This window comes from Geospiza fortis, unplaced genomic scaffold (genome assembly GCF_000277835.1).
Source record: "Geospiza fortis unplaced genomic scaffold, GeoFor_1.0 scaffold1111, whole genome shotgun sequence".
Lineage (NCBI taxonomy): Eukaryota > Metazoa > Chordata > Aves > Passeriformes > Thraupidae > Geospiza > Geospiza fortis.
In genome coordinates, this window is record NW_005054579.1 from 174,987 (window position 1) to 201,070 (window position 26,084).

Below are 26,084 nucleotides of genomic sequence, written 5' to 3' on the forward strand. Positions count from 1 at the left end.
CAGGAACGACCCTTTGACAAATGCAGTGCTGAGTAAGAACATTTGTGTAGTACCTTGAAACTTCACAGTTTATTGCCACAAACAAGTTCATAAATCATCCTGAAGGTCTTGCCTCAAAACCATTATGTTTACCTTTAATAGGCAGCAAATGTACAACCTATTTTAACAGCTTTATGATGAATGCATTTTACCACAGGATTCCTAGGATCTCATATAAATATGAGCAAACAGCTTAAAAAAATGTTTCAGAAAGAAGGCATATGGTAGCATTTACCTTACCTACTAGCAGATCACATTTTTTCTAGTTCATTTCAAGGCCATCAAACTGTATAATGTAGAATACCTAAATTCAATAGGAAAAATGGGGAAAACTGAATTTAAGAAAATGTTTAACTACTCTGGGCAAAATTTGGCTAGGATACCTGAGCTGAAAGCCCATCATACATAGGAAGACATAAAAATCTCAGTTTATTTATTTATTTATTTATTTTCACAGAATCATAAAATAGTTTAATTGGAAGGGACTTTTCAAGGGTCATTTAGTCCAGACCCCTCCACCTGGATTTGTTGAACCTCATGAGGCTTCCACAGGTCCACTTCTTGAGCTCATTCAGATGCCTCTGAATGACATCCCATCCTTCAGGAGTGTCATCCCACCACTCAGCTTGTAGTCATCTGCAAATCTGCTGTGGGTGCACTTGATCCCTTTGTCTGTGTCATTACTGAAGACACTAAATAACACTGCTTCCAGTAGAGACTGCTGAGGGTACCACTAGCCTCTGATTCCCATTGGAACATTGAGCCATTGACCCTCACTAAACCACTACCCTCTGGATGTGACTGTTCACCTACTTCTTCATCCACCTAACAGTCTACCTATCCAATCCATCTCTCTCCAATTTAGAGAAAAGGAAGTTGTGGGGGACCCTGTCAAAAGTTCAAAAGCTCTACAGGAGTCCAGACAGATGACACCTGTAGCCCTTTCCTGTAGCCCTGTCCACTGATGTAGTCCCCTCACTGTAGAAAGGGCTGGAACTAGATGATTTTTAAAGTCCCTTCCAACCCAAACCATTCTATGGTTCTACAATTTGCAAAAGAAATTTTTGTATACACTACAGAAGACTCTGAACTAATTGCCAAGGCAGTAAAAAGCAAGTAAGGTGAGCTGCAACGAACTCAGGTACAAACAAATATTGGAGAGGGTATCCAAGAGACTGGGTGGATTGCTGGCTGGAACATTTCGGGCTCATGGAGCATAAAAGCATATCCTGGGCTGGGCCTTGCCTTTGATAAGGCAATGTCTCGCACTGCACACTCTACTCTGGGCCTGTATCCCAGCCCTACAGTGGCCAGCACTCCCTGGCACAACACAGGCAATACTCCACACCTGGCCCTGGAGCCCCAGTCTTGCCCCAGAGTGGCCAGATGAGGGAAGTCCCATCTGGGGAAAGGGCGCAGGAAAGCCAAAGGGTAGTTTAGCCAGGACATAAAGCAAGCACAGGTCTTGACTCTACTTCCTGCTGGACTTCCTATCAGCTGAACACCACGAACCAGAAGTGTATGCTCTTTTCCACAGCTTTTTTGTATTTCTCTCTTTCTTCTTCTAATTTCCTCTTCCTGGAGTTTTGAGAAACTTAAAATGGGATGGGCTTGGAGCCTGCTAAATTGAATGGGGCACCAAGTTAATGCTTTGTGAAGTGTTTTATACTGATTGTATGTTGCTTTAAACTTTTGCCAGCATTCTCTGCTTTTCTGAAGCTGCCATTAAAGCTTTTTTTGTTTTTTGACTGCTTGAGGATATCTTGTCAGCATTTCTCCTATGCATCTAACTCTGAGTACATGAAAAACTGTGAGCCCCTTTAAGAAGCTTGCCAAGCCATTTTTGGGGGGCTTTATAGGTATTACTTTACATGTGATGGAAGTAAATCTACAAAGACTGCACATTAAGAGAGAGTCTTGCATAAAGTTAATCAGTCATCATATTTGATTACTACTACTAAACAGAAGATCAGCAAATTGGAATCCCAGTTCCAATTAACAATTAAAAGAATTTCTGTACTGCACCAACAGTTTTTTTATTTGTATTACAACAAGAAGTGTTCAAGGTGTATCTTGTGCAAAGATTTCAATGCAGGAAAAATCTCATCATCAGTGGTATTGCCTAAGTGCAGGACAATTTAACAATTCCAAATCTGGTTCAGGACTTGAAATGTTGTCTTCTCTGTATGAAAAGTCCAAAATGTACACAGATAATGTAGTTAGAGCCCTGAGGTCTCCTCTAGTTGTCTGTGAATTTTTATGCCCTTTTTTTAATAGGAGGCTTCGGGGCCTGAAAGGGACAGCATGTGTGCATTCAAGCAAGCAGATGTGCATCTAGCTCTTGGGTACTAAATTTTGCATGAAATTTATTACTATAATCCCAAAATCACATTGCTGACAAGTAAATTGCCCAGTTGTAAAAAAAAAAAAAAAAATTAATAGGCTTTCATTAACATTTATCTACAGTGAATTTCCTGTACTGTATTAATGTCCAGTTACTGTAATTCACACTCCATATAGAACTCTCCACTGAGTTATCACTCCCACTTTCAATTACTTACTGCCATGATGACATTTTGTCTCTTAACTAGTAGATCTTTGGTATTACTTCAAAATATGTTGAACAACCTGGATTCACTGCAGGCTTCACTAACAATTTCTCTACAAACCGTAAAATAAAATTACAATCGCTATGAAAACAGATCAGTTACTGATGCCTTGTTTAGCATTTTTTAAACAAGACAGCATTTCTTTGTAAGACACTTATTTCTATTGAAGGTATTTGGTGAGGGATCTGCAAAAAGTGACCTTTGCACTGATTCAGTCAGATTACTTCTGAAGGAGCCATGAAGCAGGTGGGTAAACAGCTTCAGTAAATTTGTAAGATACGTCACCTGTTTTCAACAGTCACATTGAGCTAGACCAATACTGCACATATATCCTTGGATCTCCTAATCCTATTCTTAATCAGATTTTCCACTAAGTTATTAATATTACTGCAGTGTACCTAGATATCTGAAAGGATAAGCAGAAACACAGCCAACAACATGCAGTACTCATGCAATCATCAAGGACTGTGATAATCTTAAATTGTGATGTTAAGACATTCTGAGTCTTTGCTGTTGACTGGGTAAGAAAGCATTGACCCATGACTGTCCTCAGAAAACTGACAATTCTAGAGCTGAACATAAATTTTGTGTTCAAAAGATCATTTTGGATACTTTATCCTTATTTCAAGAACATGTGCATCAATTGTCCTGGAAGTTTCGAGCATTGGAGGAATGACTTTTCCTCCTTAGAACAGTCATGCATGACCTTATATACACATAATGCAATCTAACACACAGGAGATTAGCACTCTTCTGATGCAGATGTGTGAACAGATCAACAAAATTATAATCACGATTTTAAATTACATGGCCCTTACTAAAAATGATCATGTAGAAAGCCTGCTTTGCATCAGTTGAAATACTTTCTGACTATTAAAGGTTGTTTTTCTACAAGGGTTACTGCAAATAGATGCTCTTGATATTGATAAAAAACTCTAGTCTCCAAATCTCTAAATCTTCACTAAAATTATGGTATAGGCAGTGTTTGTGAAAACCTCTGAATAACAATTAGTCTTTACACCTACATTCCTGCAATTTCTGGATGGTTCTGCCATATATTCTCAATATGGCATCTGATTTCTCTTGCAGGAGAAGAAATACACAAATTATTTTCAAATGTTAAAGGAGTAGTTACAGTAAGTCAGATTTAATGATGACTCCCTGATCTCCAAACTACCTCTTGTTTTTTAAAAGCCCAAGCAAGACTGCAGACAGATCTGTTAAACTCTTTTAAAACTGACATCTTGGGCTCCAAGAAAGCTGGTTAGAAAATAAATTCCACCTCAGGGAAGGAACGGTGAGAAGGGAGAGAGAGGAAGAGCAAGAGAGATCCCAAGCATAATCTAAAGTTGGATATCAAGACATCAACTTGCTTGAGAACCAGTGCTTGACAATACAAGCATACATTACAAATGCTCATGACTAGTCAAGCAGATTTAAGCATACAGTGCAAGCTGAACTAAACAGTAAAGCTCAAAGGTTAAAAATTTGCTGTAAGAAACCAGATTTCAGATGATGATACCAATTTTCATGTAGCGAAGAAAGTATAAGGAAAACAAAATAGATGTGTTAGAAATTGTGAAGGCATGACGGAAAAAGAAAATGAGGTATTGAATATATGAATAACAGCAATGCTGTGATGAATGCATAAATAGGATAATTTGTTGGCACAATGCTGCTGACATTATTATGCCCAATAAATGGCAGAAGAGTGCATCAACAAAGAATTAAAAAGTCACAATGAATATAAAGCTTCCCCCAGCCTTGAACTGAGGCCACTCATGTACAAGCAGACACACCATTCAGACTAACAGTGAGTTAAGGCAGAAACAAGAAGTTAAACAGTCTGTGCAAATGGTAACATTAAAACTGGAACACTGACTTCATGAAAATATTCTGAGATATTTACAAAGTATTTTGTCACTACAAAATGTCAAATCACTACAAATTATTAGGTTAGAAAGTTACACATAACAACATAGGAAGAAAAAGCAAAAAAAATTAACAGTGAACTACACTTTATGCCCCATACCTGACTGTCTAAAATCAAATTTTTCTTGACTGTTGGCTAGATCGATGCTGATGCCTCAGCTAAAAATTATAGGGAAATACAGTTTCCATGCACCATTCCACATTCATTTAAAACTATTTATTTGTACCTGAATACCAGAATATGAATTCTTTTTCCCACCCCTCAATATTCGCAAAATAAAATGTGATGACACTGAGGTGGTGAGAGCTGCTCCAGAACCTGGGCAGGGACAGTCCCCTTGGCATCAGCATGGCATGGCACAGCTCCCAGTGCCTCTGCTGCTCAGTCTCATCACACACACTGATATGCATTGTTCTGGACCCAAGACTCCTCTCCTCTGAGGAGGGAGCACATAGGCACCAAAAAAAAACCAGAATCCAAGAGATGCAAAACCTCTGCTGAGCCCCAGGTCAGAGCCAGTGTGCCCTGAGGGCACTGAGCCCCTCCCTAGGGCTGAGTCACTGCCAGCAGGGCAGACAAGGCAAGGGAAGGACTCTATTGTCCCCTCTGCAGAGGTGAGCCAGATGAGATGACAGGTGAGAAAGGACAGATGTGTGCCAGCAGGACTCATGGACAAGGCCTCACACAGAAAGCAGCACAGTACCTCTGGGACAAGCACGCATCCTGGAGGTCCAGGGTGGGGGGCAAACATATACAACAAAGAAGGGACTCAAAGCCTTCATCTAAAAGATGACCAATCTCCCCGCCAGTGGGCACAGGGCTCAGTGCAAAGCCCATCAAAGCCTCAGAACAATCACACAGTTCCTCAGATCCCACCACATTTAGCCCTGGAACCCAGCTCTGCCTCAATGTCACAGGAAGATAATCTCAAAATACCCGAAGAGAGGGGAAGGAGGGAGCTGCACGCCAGGCAGGGACCCTCCTGTCCTGAGCTAGCTGCACCTTGGGCAGCCACAAGACAAGGAAGATGGCAAAAATAATAAGAAATAAGTAAACCATACTATCCAGGAAGTCCTGTAAACTTTTCCTGTTTAGTTCTCATCCCTTCCAAAAAGTGGCCAGCAAACGCAACAACCACTGTGTAGCACTTTCCAAGTATTTTTAAAGGATGGGTATTTATTTTCTACAATTATCCCACAAAAGTATGATGACCCAAAGATTTTCACTGGATTTTTAAAAAAGGAAAACAATATCAGGTGATAGAAATAATTCATTCAGTATATTCCTGGGTTTACAACAGTGATCCAGAAATACTGCTCCAGAAATAAAAATAATTTCTAATTACCTACTTCCAATGAAACAATAAGCACTTGGCATAGATTGTCTACTTTTTATATATATGGTTTTCAGGTTAACTTTTTAAATTCTTATTTGGTGCTGAAGTGCTGAAGGAGTAGAAAGCCAAAAGCAGGAGTTTAGTCATCTCTCCCCACTATGCTGTGCTTTTCTCCTCATAAACAGAAGCAGCTTCACCCACAGAGGCCTGTGATTGCTTCACACAATACACCATCACATGAACTGTGCCAAACGGCTAGTTCTTCTCTCAAACTATTGCATCAACTTCTCCAAGATAACTGAATACCTTCTCTGCATCCCTACTGCAACAGCACCTGTTGCACAAAAGCCTGCAGACCCCTTCCTCAGTTGTGGCTATGCAAAACATCCTGGGATAATGTGCTTCTCCAGAGGGTGCTAGTTCATGGACTACCCTACATAATCAATGTAATAATCATATTAAAGACTATTAAAGTCACATGAGGAGCAGCTGAGAGAGCTCAGGGTGTTTAGCCTCGAGAAGAGGCAACTCAGGGCAAACCTTATCACTCTCCACAACTCCCTGAAAGGAGATTGTAGCCAGGTGGGACTCCATTTCTTCTCCCACACAGTTAAAAACAGGACAAGAGGACACAGTCTAAAGCTGCTCCAGGGGAGCTTTAGGCTGAACATCAGGAGGAACTTTTTTACAGAAAGGATGACTGGGCACTGGAATGGGCTGGTCAGAGAGCCAGTGGAGTGTGTCACTGTCCCTGGTGGGGAAAAGACTTTTAAAGAAATACAGGATATGGTGCTTGGTATCAGTGCCAACAAGCTGGCAAGGTGGTGTTCTGTCCTAAATTGAACTTGATGACCTCAAAAGTCTTTTCCAATCTACTTGAGTCTGTGATTCTGTAAAGTCACCCTAACCCCAGTGCCTCATAGGTTTTTGCTAAAAAGTTTGTCCAACCTTGCTTTGTAATTTATGAAAAAAATTCCATACAATAAGAATGATTCTGGATCAAGACATAAATTTACATTTTTCTGATAAAGTTAAATATGTTAGATTCATATATATCCATTTCCTCTGGGGCTTTCTGGAAGAGCGCAATTTAAATTTCTTTTAACATTTTTTTCAAGGAAAAATGCTCTGCTGACTGAACTGTTAATTAACAGAGCTTTTATTGGAGATCTCAAGATTTTAATACTAATTTAAAACAACAGCCAAGTTTATTAAAATATCCCACAGTATCTTGAAAATCATTCCACATAGCAGTTTGTATTACCCAAAATCAGCAAAGCTGTAAAGTAATATAATTAAATATTCCTTTCAATGACTCCAATCGATTGTGTCTTTGTAGTTAAGAATTGCTAACAACTTCATTACTAAAATAGCTCTTTTCCACCTCCAGAATATTGATTAAAAGCACAAATCACCATTTATTGAATAAGTCTAGTTTCTTTTTGTATTACAGATAATGCCTACAGGTATCACATCCTCTTCACTTTTAACATCCCCTCTATATAGCTGTTGTCATATCCACCTTATTCTCTCTCTGGGGCCAAAGCCTGCCTTCTTGAATTTCAAATACAGGGATATTCTACTCACTTTTGTCTCAGAAAATTGCAATATCAACCCAAAGTTTCAAGATATGATCAGCAAAAACTTTTTTCAAATAGAGAACTATTTACATGGTTCATTTAAATATGAACTATGACGTAGAAAACAAGAAATAATGTAGAAATAATAAAAAGCCAGAAAAACCCTACGGTGTTGGCTATGATATCTAGATCAGTGAGAAAGATGAAACAGAAAACTGCCGAAGGCTGAACAAACTTTAGTCCCTAACAGCACTGGTGTTTACTTGCAGACAGTTTTATAACTACCTTCTCCCACATTACTGCTAATTTTAACCATTAAGAAGTTTCTAGAGGGCTGCACAGGTGCCTCAAGATAATTTCAACACAAAACAACCAAACTCAGTCTAGCATCCAGGTGTGTACACAGCACTCCAACACAGCTCTTGCACTGCTCCATGCTCAGTGGGTGTCATCACTGAGCCTTACCTATCTCACTGGTGACTGTTTGCAGCTACACCGCAAGTTCTAACTTGGCACAGCACAGAGCAAATAAAGCAAAAATAACAGTCAAACCACTAAATGTAACCTTTAAACTTGATCTAAGAGACTGATGTCAGCCAGGTCACACCTCAACATGGGAAAACAGTTTTTCCTGCAGGAAGCTATTTTTGCATTTGGGAACTCCAACAATGTCATCATAACACATCCATGTGATTTGAATAATAGAAAGTATCAAGTAGTATATAAAACAAAAATCAAACAAAATATTGATTATAGCTCTGATATATTTACCACCTACCATAGTTTAAGAAAAAATTAATACTTCTATTAACTTAATACTTCAAGAACCACTGTATCACTGTATTCATTCACTCTAAGAATTTAAACCCTTTAAAACAAGAGCAGCAATGCAATTCCAATAAAAAAGAAGGATATGGATGTCACAATATACCTTTCCTTGAAAAAAGGGCCAGATAAGAAGTTGAGTGTTGATGAATGTTAAAGACTGCAATGGATGCAATACAGAATTCATGTATGCACAAAGAAGCAAATCTCCTAAGAATGTTTTTTTATATTCATGCTGTCTGCTGATTTTTTTTCCTAGAGCTTGAAGTATGATCCCTTGCATCACTGTTTCATAAATCAATGCCTCTGAACTTTCTCAGAAAGGAAGTCTGTGACTCACCCCAGTGACAAACCATATCCAGTCGTTAGTTCTGGTGCCCACTTGCAGGGAGGAAAGGTGCACAGTACCCAATTATCAACTTCCATCCAGAAAATCTCTCTGGGCTGTCACGTCTCTACATCTTTTTATCCATGTTCATGTACAGAGGGTTATAGACTAACACTCTACACCTACATTTGCTCCTACAGCTATGAAATTTTGCACAAAACATCTTAACATACAGAAAACAGTTATGGGCAAATTAGGCGTCTATAAAATCACATGTAGATGTGATTTATATCTAGTCATTGTGGTGTAATAACCTCCTATGATAGGAACACATTTGTTTGTAAACATGAAATGTTTTTTTTCATTTGTTGTAGTGCACAGATACATCTTAATATCTTGGTGAAATCTAATGCAACAGTAGAATACATGTAAAGTAACAAACTGCATATTATGGATTTTTTAAAAGATAAATTATTTATATATTTAAATAAGGTTTCATGCATTATAGTCAACACTACTGCTCAATTTTCCAAGAGTTCTTTAGGTGTTGTATCTTACTACATTTTCATTCCATTATTTTTACATGTTCTATCAATTCAAAGTCTTTATCAGCTCCAATTTGCCTTAGGCAGGATTTAATAATTTTAAAAGCATTACTTGTATGTAAAATGATCCATAAGCTTGCTGTCCATTATTAAAAATAAAATACCCATTTTAACATCCTCAGGGATACTAATTATGATCCAATGATGAAGGGAATTATTTTTTCCACTAGTAAAACTGTTGGTATTAATACTTTTTCTAAAATACACTTTCAGTTATGTCCCTGAATAAAAATGGCAGCTTTGTCAAAAAATTAAATGTACACAAACAATCCTAGTCTGAGGAAAACTTTTAAGATATAGATACAAAATTATTCATACAGTCAAATGGACAGTATTTGTAAAATGTTACCTGAGACAGAATTTTTAATATGGTGGAGACTACACATGAGAAGAGTATGACCCTTTCCTAAGAGGCTGAAAATTCAACTTTCAGCTTTCCTATTTCTGCAATGTAAAATACTTATGCAGGGGAAAAGAAACACTTATTTCAATCTTTGTATTCTAACATCTCAAACAAGACACTAAAATTTTCTACACAAATTAGTTTTCAATTTTGCAAAACAATGATTCACTATGAAGTTACATACGCTAGCTCAAAAATAAACAAAAGCAAATTTCAAGTGAGAAAGTAGAAACCCTCAATATTTACAATCATCTTTCTTACAATCTCACATATCGCCTAAATAATTGCTCAAATTGTCTTTCTCTTGTTAGCTGGTTACATCCTCAGAAAACCACTCCCTTCTAACTCATTAGAAGCAAGAATCTACTAGACAAACTTTGAATTTTTATTTTACAGTTTATAACTCACTTGCTTGGGAAGGCGGAAGAGAGAATTTTTGTAAAATATATCTTTAGCCTGACTCCATGTTCCATCGATGATAATCATAACAGATGGACTAGAAGACATCACAGCAACTTCTTCCAAATTGGTTGCTTCAGCTCCAGGATACAAAATTAGAGTACTGGGATTTCTGCACACAGTTGCTAATTCAGGATACCTTTAATGCACAGAAACACAAAATTAAATTAATTATTGAAAGTTTTCATGATGTACACATACTTTCAAATATTAACTCCCACTCATCTCCACCAAATTTTACTTAAATTTCCCTTTCTCATCTATCACTTTCTCCTTCCAACACCTCCAAAGCTGCTGGTTTTCCCACAACAGCTAAAGTGGGGGCAGCTTCTAAGTGGGGGCAGTAAAAAACAACCACAAAAGTGACCAATGAAAGCTGAATAAAGCAACATATCATATCTTTTGCAATGCTTAATCACTACTCTAATGTGTATCAGAGCCAAAGACATTTTGTATTGTTTACCAAAATCTAATACATGCATTCTAGAAAAATTTTTTCAAACACTTGGCATAAAATTACTGCAATTATCCCATTTTTAACCTTCTATATAGAGAAAATATTAGCAATTCATAGTCCACACCTACAGGACATTTTTTAAAATGTTATAATTTCCATTGGTTTGGGGTTTTTTTAATTACTACTTATACTAACTGGTACAGTTATATTTCCCATTCTTTTACACACTCTTCTTCCTTCCTGTTGGCTTCTACACTTGTCAGTGGTACCACAGGAGTAACAGCTGCCTATTAGTGTACAGTTAATGTACATGGAAACTCCTGAAGTGTTTGCAGGACACCACTGCCTTAGCCTATAAAAACCTGTGAAAGACATTGTCATTTAAACAGTACTCCAGGTCTCAAAAGCCAAGCCTAAACTAGTCTGGCCTGAACACTGCAGGGATGGGGCAGCCACAGCTTCTGCAAGCAACCTGTTTCCATGCCTCACCCCATAAGGGTAAAGAATTTATTCCAAGTATCTAATCTAAATCTACTACTCTCTTCCAGTTTAAAACCATTTCCTTTGTTCTAGACCTTACAAAAGTCCCTCTCCAGCTTTCTTGAAATCCCCTTTAGGTACCAAAAGGTTTCCATAAGGTGTCCCTTGGAGCCTTCTCTTCTCCAGACTGAACAACTCTAACTCTCAGCCTTTCCCATAGGAGACATGTTCAGCCCTCTGACCATCCTCATGGCCTTCCTCTGGACTCATTCCAACATGTCTATGGCCCATATCTTTTCTGTGTTAAGGGCTCAGAGCTGGACACAGTACTCCAGATGGGGTCTTGCCAGAATGGAAGAGACAAGCAGACAGGGGAGAACCCAAGAAAAGGCTAATCTTGTAATAAAGACTGCATTACTTGTCTGGAATTAATTTCTCAGTCTTCAGTCTTGTTTCAATCAGAAAGTATGAAGAAATATAAAGCAAGGGTTGACTGCCCAAAGCATGTGACATCAAATAAGAAATTAATTCTACATAGTACCTCAGTGGTTATAAGGTGTAAACTGATTTGGTAGGATGAGAAGAGCTTTATGCAGTTGAAACACCATGTGAAGTGGAAAGAGAAGCCAGCACATCTTAGGTGTATCGGAATGAGATTAACAATAGTCAGTACATAAAGTGGGCTCTTCATGATACCTATCAAGATCCACTTGGTGCAAGATCACAGATACAGGCACACTGTAAACATCTAAGCTCACACTGAGGAATTCCTATTGTCACTGTCACCTTTTAAGTTCCAGAAACCAGGCATCTGTGCCACTTCTCCAAAAATCAAGCAATAACCTGCATTTGTATGTGGAAGCAGTGGTAGGAGTGGGGAGGACTAGGGAAGAAAGAAATGGTTCATAATGGATTTTGAGTTGATATATACAAGGTGTACTTAAACCTGCACTCTATTATCACTCTCTGAGGAGGCATGTGAAAAAAACAATTTTAAGAATGTTAAATTCAGACAGGATTGAAGTGCAAGACATTGAGATCCTGAGATTAAGACTCAAATGGGATCATACAGGATGTATATGAAATGAATGTGGAATGGAATTCAGTGTACCAATAAGCCTGGAGATAGTATTCCACCATCTGACCACCCTCACTGACAGCCATCCTCCCTCCAGCAAACAGTCCAGACTGATTCAACTCTGTGTTTCATTCCTATCAATGTCATTTACTACAAAGAACAAACAAACAAAACCAAAACATAATGATTTGTCTTTCCAAAATGAACAGGAAAATTGTAAATAGAAACTGGAAATCTGTAAGATAAGCCTGTGGCAAACAGCTCTTCCCACTATTTTTTAAGCCCTACTTACACTATAATAATTTGGTATCATTTTAATTTAACCAACAATCTTGTTACATAAAATCAAAAGCAAGAGGCCATCCCATTACATGGGTATCTAGTACCCAAGGCTTAAAAGTGGTCATTATTTTCATGTTTGTCTTGAGAACCCAAGTCTTCAATTTAAACGATCCTAATTCTGAGACAGAAGAGATTTTAAATCCCCTTAGAGGATTAAAAAAAAAGAATTATTAAAACTATTCCAAATCCGTATTGATTATGAAGCTCTTTAAGTTTATATTATGAACACCACAACTGATGTTTTAGTTGACAACTCAGTTGAAAACACTGGTTTTCAATGCATACACATCCAAGGATCATAGAATCATCACAAAATCACAGAATGGCTTGGCTTGGAAGGGACCTGAAACATCATCCTGTTCCAACCTCCTTGCCACAAACTGGGATACCTTCTACTAGAGCAGTTTGCTCAGAGCCCCACCCAAACTGGTCTTGAACATATCAGGACAGGGCATCCACAGTTTCTCTGGGTAACCTGCCCCAATGCCTCACCACCCCCAAAGTAAAAAAATTCTTCTTAATATTTAATCAAAACCTATTTTCTTTCAGTTTGAATCCATTCTCCCTTGTAAATAGTCTCTCTCCATCTATCTGGTAGGCTCCCTTCCTGTACTGGAAAGCTGCAATTGACTCATGTCCTTTCCAATATGAACAATTACAACTCTCCTAGTCTTTCCTCTTCCTAGTCTTTCCATCCCTTTAATTCCCACCAAGCATTACTTCCATGACTTTCCCAACACTGGACACTTAAGGTTCATCTGAGCAGGTTTAACCATCTTGTCTAGACTGTGTTTTTGCTAAAAAAAGGTTGGACCGGATGGTCATCAGAGTCCCCTTCCATGCTCCTTCCACGCTGGTATTCTGTAATTCTATAGTACATATGCAATTAATATTGACAGCCCTTAGCTGCTCTCATCCTTAAAATAGAATGTTTTCAAGTAATTGAAGGAATATCCTCTATAAAGACTATGCTGAAGAAAAATCCTTTATACAGACACTATGACATTACCAATACTTTCACTGGCACTTCACAGTACTTGCAGACTTTCAAACTCCAGAAAATGTTGGCATTCCCAAAAAAAAGCAATTTGTATAATTTACAGTTGTAGTAATTCACCTCAATCCAGGTTAGATTTTTATTGCAATAATGAAAAGTAAGATCAATCTGAAGATAATAATTTTCTCTTTCTATAAATACATCAGTACAAATTTTTTATCTGCTTGACATGGCCAGCAGCTAACATAAAGCTCAAACAGACGACACAATTTAAAAGTTATGCTGTAAGATACAACTATGGCCTTGAGCTCCATAAGAGAAATATCTACAATACTTGCTTCTCTTATAAATCAGCCTTAGTTTTGGTATGCAGCAGGTATTGTAGGTTTTTATAATCCATTTAGCACAACAACAATCTCTGCTAAGCAGAACTGTTCAGACATTTCATTCCTGTCTGAATATCCAACCACTTTGTCACAGAAGATTTATACATTCTCATGACTGCACTTAAGTAGCATTTCATTACTTCTGGGATGCATGCTCTTGAAATGTGTAATTTAAACATAATCCCATTTTTGTACCATATACATTTTCATTACACATCTACTCAGTTGCTCTCAAACTCTCTAGATGGTTTTAATTCAACACGGATCCAGTGTGAAAAGCAAGCATTCAGATTTTAAAAATGTAACACCGCCATTTAGTAGCAAACAATACTACTAATAAAGAATAGATGCTAACACATAATCTGTAGAAAACCATCAGGTTAATGAGGACTTCTCAGTTTTTCTTATCATTTTTACTATCTCACCTTAGTTATAGGCAGGGGCCCCTGCCTCTCTCAGTACTCCTGTGCTTGGAAGACTGTGGACTGCTGTAATTCCTAAAAGGCAGTAATTTCCATCAAGTAATAAAATGGATTAAAAAAAAAGTAACTACCCTCTGTCACTTCCACATTCAGAAAGAGGCCTTTAGGGTCAGGACAGAAGCATAAGAGATATCCAGGAAGAGTGCCTCTGTTTTATCTATTTTTTTATCATTTATCTACTTTCTTTGTATGTAAAGCATAATCTTTAACAACAGAAACATTAGCACAAGGATCATCATAGAACTGTTTACATTGGAAAGAACCCCAAACACAATCAAGTCCAACTGGACAATTAACACTGCTTGTCCAAACCATATCCTCAAACTCCCTATCTACAAGTCTATTAAATACTTCCTGGGATGGTGACTCAACCACTTTCCTGGGCTGCCTGTTCCACTGCCTGACAGTCCTTTTGGTGAGGGAATTTTCCAATCTAAACCTCTCACTGAAGCACATCTTGAGAGCCATTTCTTCTCGTTCTGTCTATTGCTTGTTAGGTCAGAGAAGAAACCAACACCCACTTCACTACAACCTCTTTTCAAGGTTTTGGTAGTAAGTAAGCTGAAGAGTTGTTGTGTGTTCCCCATGAATATGCCCAGAAAGGCTTTGCAGCCAGGAGGGCACACACACTGAGGGAGAGGGAAAGTGTGAGGAGGAGGGAGTAGCAGAAAGGAACTGTTCTGGACTTACTGCAAAGCTGAAGTCTATAGTACTCAAAGAAAAAATAGCCAGAGAGAATGTTATCTAAATTATATTGAGAGATCTGAAATTTGACATGGTAAAGTACAGTTTCGGATGGAAATTAGCCATGTTCAGTTAACCAGCACTAATTACTTTCACACACAGAATGACAAAAGCTGTGACAAGCTGATGATCTCTGCCTGCATCTAGTCATTCTTGACTGAGCTAAGGGGCAAAAATGCATGAATTTAGTTTGATAGCATAATGACACCAAAGCACACAAAAAGCTCACAGAAAAGTTATCTGAATAAAGAACCACAACCTGTAACCAGTTTTACATTATTCGGTAAGTGGCAAAACTCAATTCGTTGATATTTGATATAGTAAGAAATCTTGTTTGTGAACAAGCACTACGAAGTGTCACATCTATTGTATACAATTACCTTAAACAGCTTTACAGAAAATCAACAGTTGTATTTTATTACTTTTAAAGTGAAGCTACAAATTTTCCCAAGTGGTCCATTTAATTTCTAATCTAGGCCACTGAACTGCCGGAGGGCTGGCAATTATACTGAGATTTCATAGAGTCAAAGAACCGCAACATCGCAGAGTATGCTGAATTGCAAGGGACCCACAAGGATCATTGACTCAATTCCCATCCCTGTTCAGGACAGGACCCCAAGAGTCACACTACGTACCTGAGAGTATTGATCAAATGCTTATTGAACTCAGACAGGCTTGGCGCTGTGACCACTTCCATTGGGAGTCTGCTCCAGTGTCCAACCGCCCTCCGGGTGAAAAACCTTATCCTGGTATCTAACCTAAATATTCCCTGGCACAACTCCAGGCCATTACCCTGGCTTCTGTCACTGGTTGCAAGAAAGAAGAGATCAGTGTCTGCTCCTCCTCTTTTCCTCACAAGAAGTTGTAACTGCAATGAGATCCCCCTCAGTCTTCTCCAGGCTGAACAGACCAAGTAAGCTCAGACGCCCCTCACACGCCTTCCCTTCGAGGCCCTTCACCACCTTCACTGCTCTCCTTTGGACACTCTCTAACAGCTCAATGTCATTCCTGTTGTGGTAACCAAAACTGCACACAGTATTCAAAGTGAAGCTGCCCCAGTGCAGAGCAGAGCAGGACAATCCCCTCCCTTGCCTGGCTGGTGACGCTGTGCCTGATGCCCCCAAGGACACGTTTGGCCCTCCTGGCTGCCAGGGCACTGCTGGCTCACTACTGAGCAGGACCCCCAGGTCCCTTTTCACATCACTGCTTTCAAGCCTCTCATTCCCCAGTCTACACACACAGGCAGAGTTGCCCCCTCCCAGGTGCAGAACCAGCACTTTGTGTGGCTTGATTTCAGAGGGCAATGCAGATAAATTTCTAATTATTCCCACACTGTCCTAAGTAACAGGATGGTGGATGTAGAAATATTTGCATCTGGGGTTTTGTAAGTGTTCCTTCATTAGAATTTGTAATTTTATCACAGCATCCAGAATCACCAAAGTCTGAATATTTGCAAGGAGGGAAAACTTGAGGATTAGATTACCTTTCCAGAAAAATAAAATAAAGACAAAATCACCCCATCCAAATAGTCACAAAATATAAAATGAAACTTAAAAACTATAGTGACAAGGTTGTTTAAAAAAGCCTGGTACCAAAATAATTCAAACTTTCAACATGTTAGATATTAGATACAGTTATTATCTCTGGTCAATACAGGCCCACAATTACTTCTGAGTGAAACAGTACTATTATACAAAAACAAATGCCTACAAAATTTTATTACTATCCTAAAAAGAGCATTAATCCAATAAACTGTACTTTATTCATGCATAAGAGACAATAGTTGTTTTTTGCCCTAACATTTCCTTAGTGAATAGCAAATATACTGCAGTTGTACAAGCCTACGAACAATGCAGGGAAGACATTAGCACTTATTTTTGCCCATCCTGCTACATTCCACTGTTTTGAAGTTCTCTATCTTTGTAGAGAGTATTTTAATAGAGATCCTTCAAATATAAAGGCTTTTGTAACTGGAGTTTCAGAAAACTATACTGTACAGTGTATATCCAGCTATGTAAATTATACCTTAACTTTGTGTTCAGGAATAAGTAATCAATTTACTGAATTGAGATAACAGATGCCCTACCCCTCTCTTCCCCCCCCACACTTTTGTATCGTTCAACTGGCCTTGCTGACCATGTCACGTGTATTAACATTAACATTCAATTTTTACTGAAGGAAAAGAAAACAGCAAATATTAACAACTCACAGAAGTTCCTCTAAGGATTCAACTCAACTGGAGAATTAATTTCCTTTTTAAGTATTCACACTTTCTATTTGCTTTATTAAAAATGTATGTAGTAAAGCTTCACTAGCATTTGTACCAAGACCTGGTTTCTAAGATTTAGCTTCATCTAATGAAGATTAAAGATGCTACATGGGAAAGCAATATTTTCCAATGTCTCAGAATATTAGAAAAAATAATTTAAAATTTCTGAGAGCTATGCTTTCTTATGATTAATTTTAAGAGGAAGAAGAAAATTAATATTTCTTTTTTTAAATTTTAAAGAGTTTTAAACTCACAATGAGGCTGCTTTCTCAATTTCCCACACTTGAGTAAAAACTATTAGTTTTACTTCAGTGACACCAAATGGTTAGTCAGATAAAGAAAATCAAAAAATAACAAAACAGAATAGCAAGACAGACCTAGTACAAGGAAAGAACAGAACTGGAAACAGATAAGAGTTTGAAAGTAGCCATGTGAACACTCCAAGAGTGCAGAACTGAGACTATAACCTGAAGGAAGAATATCAAATGCTTCTGACTATCTATGGAAATCAGAATGTGAGTGTACGCACTTGAAATAAAAATTAAGAACACAGTTGGCTATTTTAAAAGACATTGAAAGATATATTCCTATGATTTACAAAGAGTCAGAAAATGCACAGGCAATCCTGCTCACCTGTCTTCATTAAAACGTCGACCAACCAAAATTTTGCATTTGTCTGGAGGGAGACAAGCTGCTAGCAAAGGTACCGTTCTTAACACTCTACTTTCCTGTAAAAAAAAGAAAAGTTACTCTTGAATAAAATCAAGAAAGCCTTCTATGAATTATTAATGTTTTTATTTTCTATCAAATTCTGTTGACTACAGACAGAGAAAAAATTTTAGCAGGTAACAGGACAAAAAATCTTCAGGGAAAAAAACCCAATCTTGATGCTTCAGATTGTATTGTTTTAATTGACAATATTGAACTCAGTCTCAATTAATCTATGATCATCATCATAAATTTGAACTAGGCTATCAGTATAAAAAACAGTAACAAAACTTCTGAGAAAAATTACTGAATAATAAACAGTGGGCAAAAAAAAGCATTAGCATTAATGAAATAGTATAAGGATCAGCAGAAAACTAGGGTAGGGCTTAATTTCCGTAGATAGATGCTTCGGAGTTCTGTCCTGAGTTACACACATCACTCAGGTTTTGAAAAGTACATCTTATTTGCAATCACTTCCAAGAATAATCAAAGGCAAAGGTAAGACAAAAAGGGGTTTGTACACCTAGCTATGCCACTGACTGCTGAATCGTAACAGCATGCATGAAAAAGGAAAAATTACAAAATTATTCTATTTACTTATATATTTATATTATATATCTATATCTATATATTTACCTATATGCAAAGAAAAAAAAATCAGACTGAGCAAATAATTCTATCACCTTTGCACTAGTCCTGATGCTGGATTTCTATATTTTTAGTTTTTAAGTTAGTCTCATGATGAGCAATGATGCAACAACACTAATCTGAAACCAAGTATTTACACCTTGACATGGAACGCTGTATTGCCCTTGGATGCCTCCACAAATAAAAATCTAAATATTCATGTAGCTATTATGCAAAATGGAAGTTTGACAGTACAACTTCTCACATGTGATCCACTGTTCTACAGCAAGTGATTCTTCTCCCTTTCACAACACCTGATACTTGTGCAGGTCTATCTGGCAGCTTGGCCTCTGGATAGTGTGAATGTGAAGACATTAGTCACATTAATCCAAACACACAAAATGTTTTTCCTGATTTTCTGCATTACTATCTTCCCTCAGTACCAGTCTCAATAGCACCACTTGACCAGAGCTGAAGGCTTAATCCAATGCACTGCAGACTTTCAAAGCCAACAATGAAGCATGTGGGGGATGACAGTTAAGACTGACGCGCAGCAGGGGAAAGATATTCTCTACCTGGTTAGTTTAATGGGTTATTTTTGAACCAGACTGTTAAGAGTGTATCTGTAATGCAACAGCAGACTGAAGGATCAGATACAGTCCAAAAGGCTCATCTGCCTTCGAGACTGATTGTCTTTTGAGTGTGAGCAACAAAGGGAACTTATCTTTTGTCATGTACGCCTCTGCAGTTATGCAATCAAAAGCACCACCTGTGACTAATTCCAAAGATCACTGTATGTTGTTCTTAGCTTTCCACCATTTAATAGGACTTATCTCTGATAAGCCAAGGGCCCTCATACAGTTGGATAGTTACCATAGTGGTCTTACAAGGATAATTTATTCTACAAATTATCATTATGCAACACAGAGTAATAGAAAACTTGCATCCCATTGTAACAGACAGCTGTTCTGATTGCTAAATAATAAAAAGTTGTAGACAGCCTGCCAGACAGACACAGGAATGCTGCATAAATCTAGAAAAATCTGCAGACTTTTTCTAATACTCTCTATCATGAACAGGGAATTCAACACAATTAAAATGCCAATTCAATATCTCTGACATATTTTTAAACTTCTTTTTCCCAGCAAGTGATTTCAGAGTATATTCAGGTACTTTTAAAATAGGAAGACAGGAAGTAACATGGAGGAGTATTTCTATTATACACAGTCCATTAAAAATCAGTTTTCCCATTTAGGGCCCAAACATGTCATGGCTTCTGTTTTATTTCCCTGCAAGAGAAGACTTTTTTTAAATTGGAGTTTTTTGTGTTCTGTTTAAATTCCTTCAGGAAATTACTCTTTGCATGCTGATTTAACAGCTGTGCAATGTCAAGCAAACAGCTGCACCATTAGAGTACAGTTTTCTGAATTCCACAGTCTGATTTGCAGACCCACCATCTACCCAGATCTGTGTAACTGTGGTACAATTTCTAAACACCTTATGATGCACCTCCATAGGCTGCTGTCAACCAAAGAGAAAAACATCAATGTACATCCTCCTATTGGTAAACCAAAACATACTGTTCTGAAGCTGAACCACAGTTTTTCGTTGGGGAAACAGGTAAGGTCATAACCACGTTGAATAGCTTAATTCACATTTTAACAGAACACTAACATCAATAAGAGACCACTGCTGTAATCAAAATACATTTCTCCATGGATCAACTCTTAGCACCTCTGTGAGACATAGTGTTCACAGAATCACAGAATATGCTGAGTTAGAAGGGACCCATGAGGATCATTGAGTCCAACTCCTGGCCTTGTACAAGATACCCCACCAGTCACACCCATGTGCCTTTATTTAATGTTACTTAATAACAATGTTATTTCATTCTTACAATTTGTACAAAGGCAAGTAGATTTCAATTCCAGTAAGACTATACAGTTGAGATGTCTTGCATGCATGGAGTTACAGAAATAAGGTGTGATTTCAAAGATACAATAATTCAGAAGAACTGAACAACAAATATAGCAACTCAGATGAACTGGCATTCAGTCATGATGTTTAAAAGGAAAAATCATTATATGATTGCCCTGGTTTTGGCTGAGATATAATTAATTTTTCCCAGTAGCTGATACAACGCTGTGCTCTGGATCCAGGATGAGAATAATGTTGATAGCCACAACGAGAACATCAGTACATTAAGTAGTGTTTACCTAAGCCAAGGACTTCTCAAGTGTCTCACGCTCTGCCAGTGAGGAGCTGCACAAGAAATTTTGAGGGAGCATGTCCAGGTCAGATGACTCAAACAGGCTAAACATGGTTATTTCACATGAATATCATGCCCAGTATTTAAACTGGGGATGGTCAGGACCTGCCATTGCTACTTAGGGATGGGCTGGGCACCAGCAGGAGGTGAGCACTGTATCATGCATCAGTTGTTATTATTATCATTAATAGTAGCAGTAGTAGTAGTACTACTGCTCCTGTATTTCACTTGGTTTAACTTATTAAATTGTTCTTATCTCTCTCACAGAAAGTTTTACATTTTCTCCCTCTGCTTCTCATCCCCATCCCATCTGGCAGAGGGGCAATACTGTGGTACTGCATGGTACTCAGCTGATGGCTGGGGCTGAAGCATGACAATGAGCTGACAGTACAGCTGTTTCTTCCTGCCTACCATTTGCTGCATTAGGATTAGCCTTACTCACCTCTGCTGGATGCTGAATTATATACAAGCAGGTGGAGACCTTTAGTGGATGTACAGGCAGGAAAGGACACAAACACACCTTCTCAGGACGGCTACATGGCAAAAGGGAGTGAGAGAACAATAAAAATAATCAACAGCTTGTGAAAGAAGATATAACTACATTGCACAATACATATTCCCTAAGAACTTCACCTAACGACATCATATTAAACCTCATGTAACTTTAGGTTTGAAACTCCTTTCACTTCTAAAAATAAAGAGGCAAGACTTTCATTGAAACAGCATTTTGAGAACAGTGTTCAGATACTTCCTGTGGTTTGGTTAGGGTTACAGCACTCTAAAAATACTTCTGTCATCTTCAAGATGAGCAGCTTACTAGTATCCATACCCTTATTAGACAAGTCTATTACTTCTTTCCTAACAAGTTAGTTTCAACAATATGATGACCTATAATAGAACATACAATATTTACAGTTTATATTTATAATGATTGATTAGAATACAATATAGACATATACACACATGAAAACCCAGACACGCTGTATTTTACTTTTTTATAATTCCATCTATGCTGAAGACATGTAGAATGAAAACAGAAAAATCCTTATCAGGGACATCCAATCTAAGTCAGAAAAACATGTATTTAAAATTCTTTAGTGTACTGTTTCAAGCTGTTGAAATGACTAGCTGAAGAACAGTATCTAAAGAAATTAACTTACGCTTAGTATGAAACTGATCTGCTGAATGATCAAGAATAAACAGAAGCAAAGAAGTAAGCTTGAAGTTTTACACAGAGAAATTGAACTGTCACTGCAGAAAAACACACACTTGCATGCACATCCATGGGCAGATGTCACTCTAGCTCTTTACATAGATTATTCAACTACTCAGGAAAATTAAGAATTTTCTTAACAGTGAAACTCCTACATGTATTCATCAATTAAAATCACACCATCTCTGCAAACAAAACTCTATATGCTTGAAACATACAAAGTCAGAATTTTCAGCAGTGACAGGGACTTGGAGCAGAATTTCACCTGCACCCTCCTTGTAACCTTTACTATTAACAGTTCATAGGTTGAGCACACAGGAGAACAATGAATCACTGCAGCAGATGTGATTCAAAGAAGTGAATTCTGAAGACAGGTTCAGATTAAATTAATGATGAGCCTGACAGAGAATGAATTTGCTTGCTCACAAGAACATGCACCCAGACAGGTGGACTAAGTAATGCTACAGTAATCCACACCAGTACAAGTGATCCCCATTCAAACATTAGTACTTAATAGTAAATGGCAGCATTATAAAAAGGCAGTAAGAACTGATAATCTCCTCTTTATCAGTTGACAGACTGTGCTAATTTAAAACCTGTACTTCAAGCCCCAACAACAGAGGCACAGAGGATATTCCCTTCTCACAGGATATACAGTTAAAGGTTACCCAACACCAGTCACAATACAAAGGGAGGATGGGGGCAATGTTGATGCAAAACAGGGAATTGGTACTTCTCAAAATAAGTACCAGAAAAACTGATGTTAAATATTTAGACTAAAAGACTCACAGTCAATAAATCAACGTAATGACAAACTGGAAATTATTCTGATACACTCTTCTGGTGTACTGTTCCAGTAGCCTGCTGCCTGTTTTCCCTTCTAGTACTGGCATTTTCCTGCTGCTAATGCAGCATAAATCTGGCACATTCTGGTGTATTAATGGTCAAGCTTCAGGCCTAAAATGAAGCACTCAGTAACCTGACTACTCAGCGGGCTACCCACAGGACCTTCGTCGTGAATGAACTGAAAACAACCTGACTTCCAGGTCTGATGGGCTGTTCTCCAGTACAATCCCCTTATCTTTTTCCCAAATGTTCTCAGATGTGAGCAATTTAAACAGAAATCTCTGTTTTGATAATAACCTAGAAGTAGCAAATACTGTGGAGGCTGTTTTTTTGCCTGTGCCCTGATTGTTAAGTCAAAGTTCATCCTCTTTTTGATCATCAGGTACATCAGAAACTCAGGTGTGCGTACAAAGTGTGACTCCTTGGTTTCTCCCCAATAGTTGGTTCACTCCAACAGCTGGTTTCACTTACAAGGTACTCCCCATCATGACATTTTCTGCTGAAGAGAGATGAAGGCATGAAAATCTACTAAAGCAAGCTGTTCCAGAACAGTTAGCTGTTGACTTCAATCCCATGAGCTACACTGTTCATTACCTCTCACAAGCACACAAAAGAACTTCCCAGTAATTTCTGACCTCAGGGTGTTTAATTATAACAGATTTCACTAGATATAACTTACTTTCAAGTCTCCCTTTGGTGTAAGCTTTTTGTATTTTCCACACTGGTTTGGATTTTTCATAGATAGTTTAGGCCTTGTTAATCTCACAGAAAAAAACAAAAAACAAAAAACAAAAAAAAAAAAAAAAAAAAAAAAAAAAAAAAAAAAAAAAAAAAAAACACCAAAAAAAAAAAAAAAAAAACAAAAAAAAAAAAAAAAAAAAAAAACCCCCAAAAAAAAAAAAAAAAACCAAAAAAAGAAAACTACCTGGAAAGTAAGTATTTTCAAATAGCTGCAAAAATAAATTCTGCCTATAATTTGATCTGCAGGGAGCAGAGCACAGACTATGACAAATAAAGAATTTCCCGATATAATTTAATTACTTACATATGCATATACATCACTTAACTTTAAGCACCCAATTAGGTACCTAACTATGTTGAATACACACTTTTACAACCCCATCTTGAGGGCACAAGACTTACTTCTGTAATTTTACTTTGGAACCTAACAGTTATTTGTGAGACAAAAACCCCCCAACATTATTCCTTCATTAAATCAACATTACCAGTCCACATCTGTGGGACAGGAAGCACTACAGAACAAACCAAGTTCTGTTCCACCCCCACAAAAGCTGCCTTTGCTCTGAGAAAGGCCACCTAGGCAGAAAAGACATTTAGTCTTTTTCTTTTGTTTAAAGATGCTGTTTTACTCTTGCCCTACATACACAGCTGATGTTACAGAAAAGAAGCAGCACCAGGAACTTCTTTAACACTGAACATCATCTTTTTCTCATTTCTGGAGATCAAAGTAGCAATCATCTCTAGGCAGGAGCAGTAGTGTTCAGAATATTAAGGAAAAGGTTTGTGCGTTGGGATTAGGATTTTAAGAGGATAATTTTAGGATATTTTTACAGCATATTCTCCTGTATGCAATTTCAGTACAGCTAAAAAATACCCAGTGGATTCTTAACTGTTTTTCAATACAGCTTTTCTAGTCTAAAAATTTATGATGAAGTAACCTATCACAATGGCATGATTAAAAGAAAAAAATCATCATTCCACATTTGGCAAAAATGTTCCATATGAAAAAGACAACCACATATATGTACAGACTTAATAGCTTTCTTTCCATTATTTATATCTCAATTAATGATATTCAGAATAACATTAAGTCTACCTTCCCAGCAGAACTGAATGAATCTGGACAGGTGACTGTGGTATCAGATTTAGTGTGATCACTAGTTGCTGGGCAGAGATACTCCAAAAGTAAATATGCCATAGTCTGGAAAACAGTGAGCTAATTCTAGAATTCTTTCCAAGTCTCTGTATTGTTTTACTGCAACTTGCTTCAGAACTTTACCCTGCTACATGTCCAAAGGCTTCTTCTGAAAACAAGCATCATTCTGTGAATGCAAGTGAGTGTATTCATACACCCATAGTCAGAAAACTACAGTAAATTATTCAAATTATTTGTTAGTTTTTGCTTACTTTGAACCCAAAGTAAGCAAAAACTAACAAAGTTGCAGTCTTATGCTCAGCATTTGTAGACATTTGTACGGAAATATACATATATACAAGAGGTTATGTGTACCAAGCACATGTTCTAGAAACAATGTTTCCAATATTAAAATAAGAAAGAAACTGATCTTTATTAACTACTAACACTTGTAGCAACATATTCATGTTCCACCACATATTGCCAAGGTCAGGCCCCAGACTGTATTTTCAAAAAAACATGCCTGCCACAACAGAAATGGCTGCTTCAAGTAAATTAGATTTCTCTACTGTTTTTGTCAAAACACTGAGGGTTTCAAGGTCAAAACCCACCTGAGAAATCTGAAGAAAAGCCACAAAGTTACTATATGTTTGTTTTATACTAACGCTATTAAGGTATGTTTTATACTGACACAAGTCCATTACTCCCACGCATTAAAACAACATTCAGGAGTTTTACAAAGCTGGGATGAGGCATGAAGTTTAAAAGGAGAAGCTCAGTTATTTTTTAAAATTTGAAAACTAATGCTACTTTTGCTACCTTTATGTTAGAGGGACAAACAAAAACTAAACATTTATTTTAGATAACATTTTGCATTATCCACCTTAACACTACAGTTATAAAGGGAGCATAAAAGAAAGAGTAGATTATGCACAGATGAGTAGATCTTATACACAGACCTTACACATAGATATGTATAAACTTATGCATTTAGGAAGAAATAAACCTAACCCACCATTTAGAAGAAAAACACATTCTGAAGTTAATATGACATAGCATTCAATAGTACAAACTTTCAATAAATAATCCCATGAAAACAGCAGTTCAATGCCAGGCAGTTCTCAAAAATGCACATCAATTGTAAAGTGTTACTAATAATTAAACACGGAACATTTTTATGACACTACACAAAC

General features: G+C 37.5%; 1 protein-coding gene across 1 annotated transcript in view; it reads right to left on the reverse strand.

Annotated features, from left to right (window-relative positions):
* Nucleotides 1-26,084, reverse strand: part of DTWD2 (DTW domain containing 2) — a 50,392-nt gene that overhangs the window by 17,319 nt on the left and 6,989 nt on the right. Inside the window, exons 3-5 of the mRNA XM_031064298.1 lie at nt 21,399-21,491; nt 17,986-18,080; nt 10,067-10,256 (exon numbers count right to left, since the gene is read on the reverse strand). Coding sequence (XP_030920158.1) covers nt 10,067-10,256; nt 17,986-18,080; nt 21,399-21,491 — 378 coding nt within the window. The remainder of the gene's footprint in view (nt 1-10,066; nt 10,257-17,985; nt 18,081-21,398; nt 21,492-26,084) is intronic.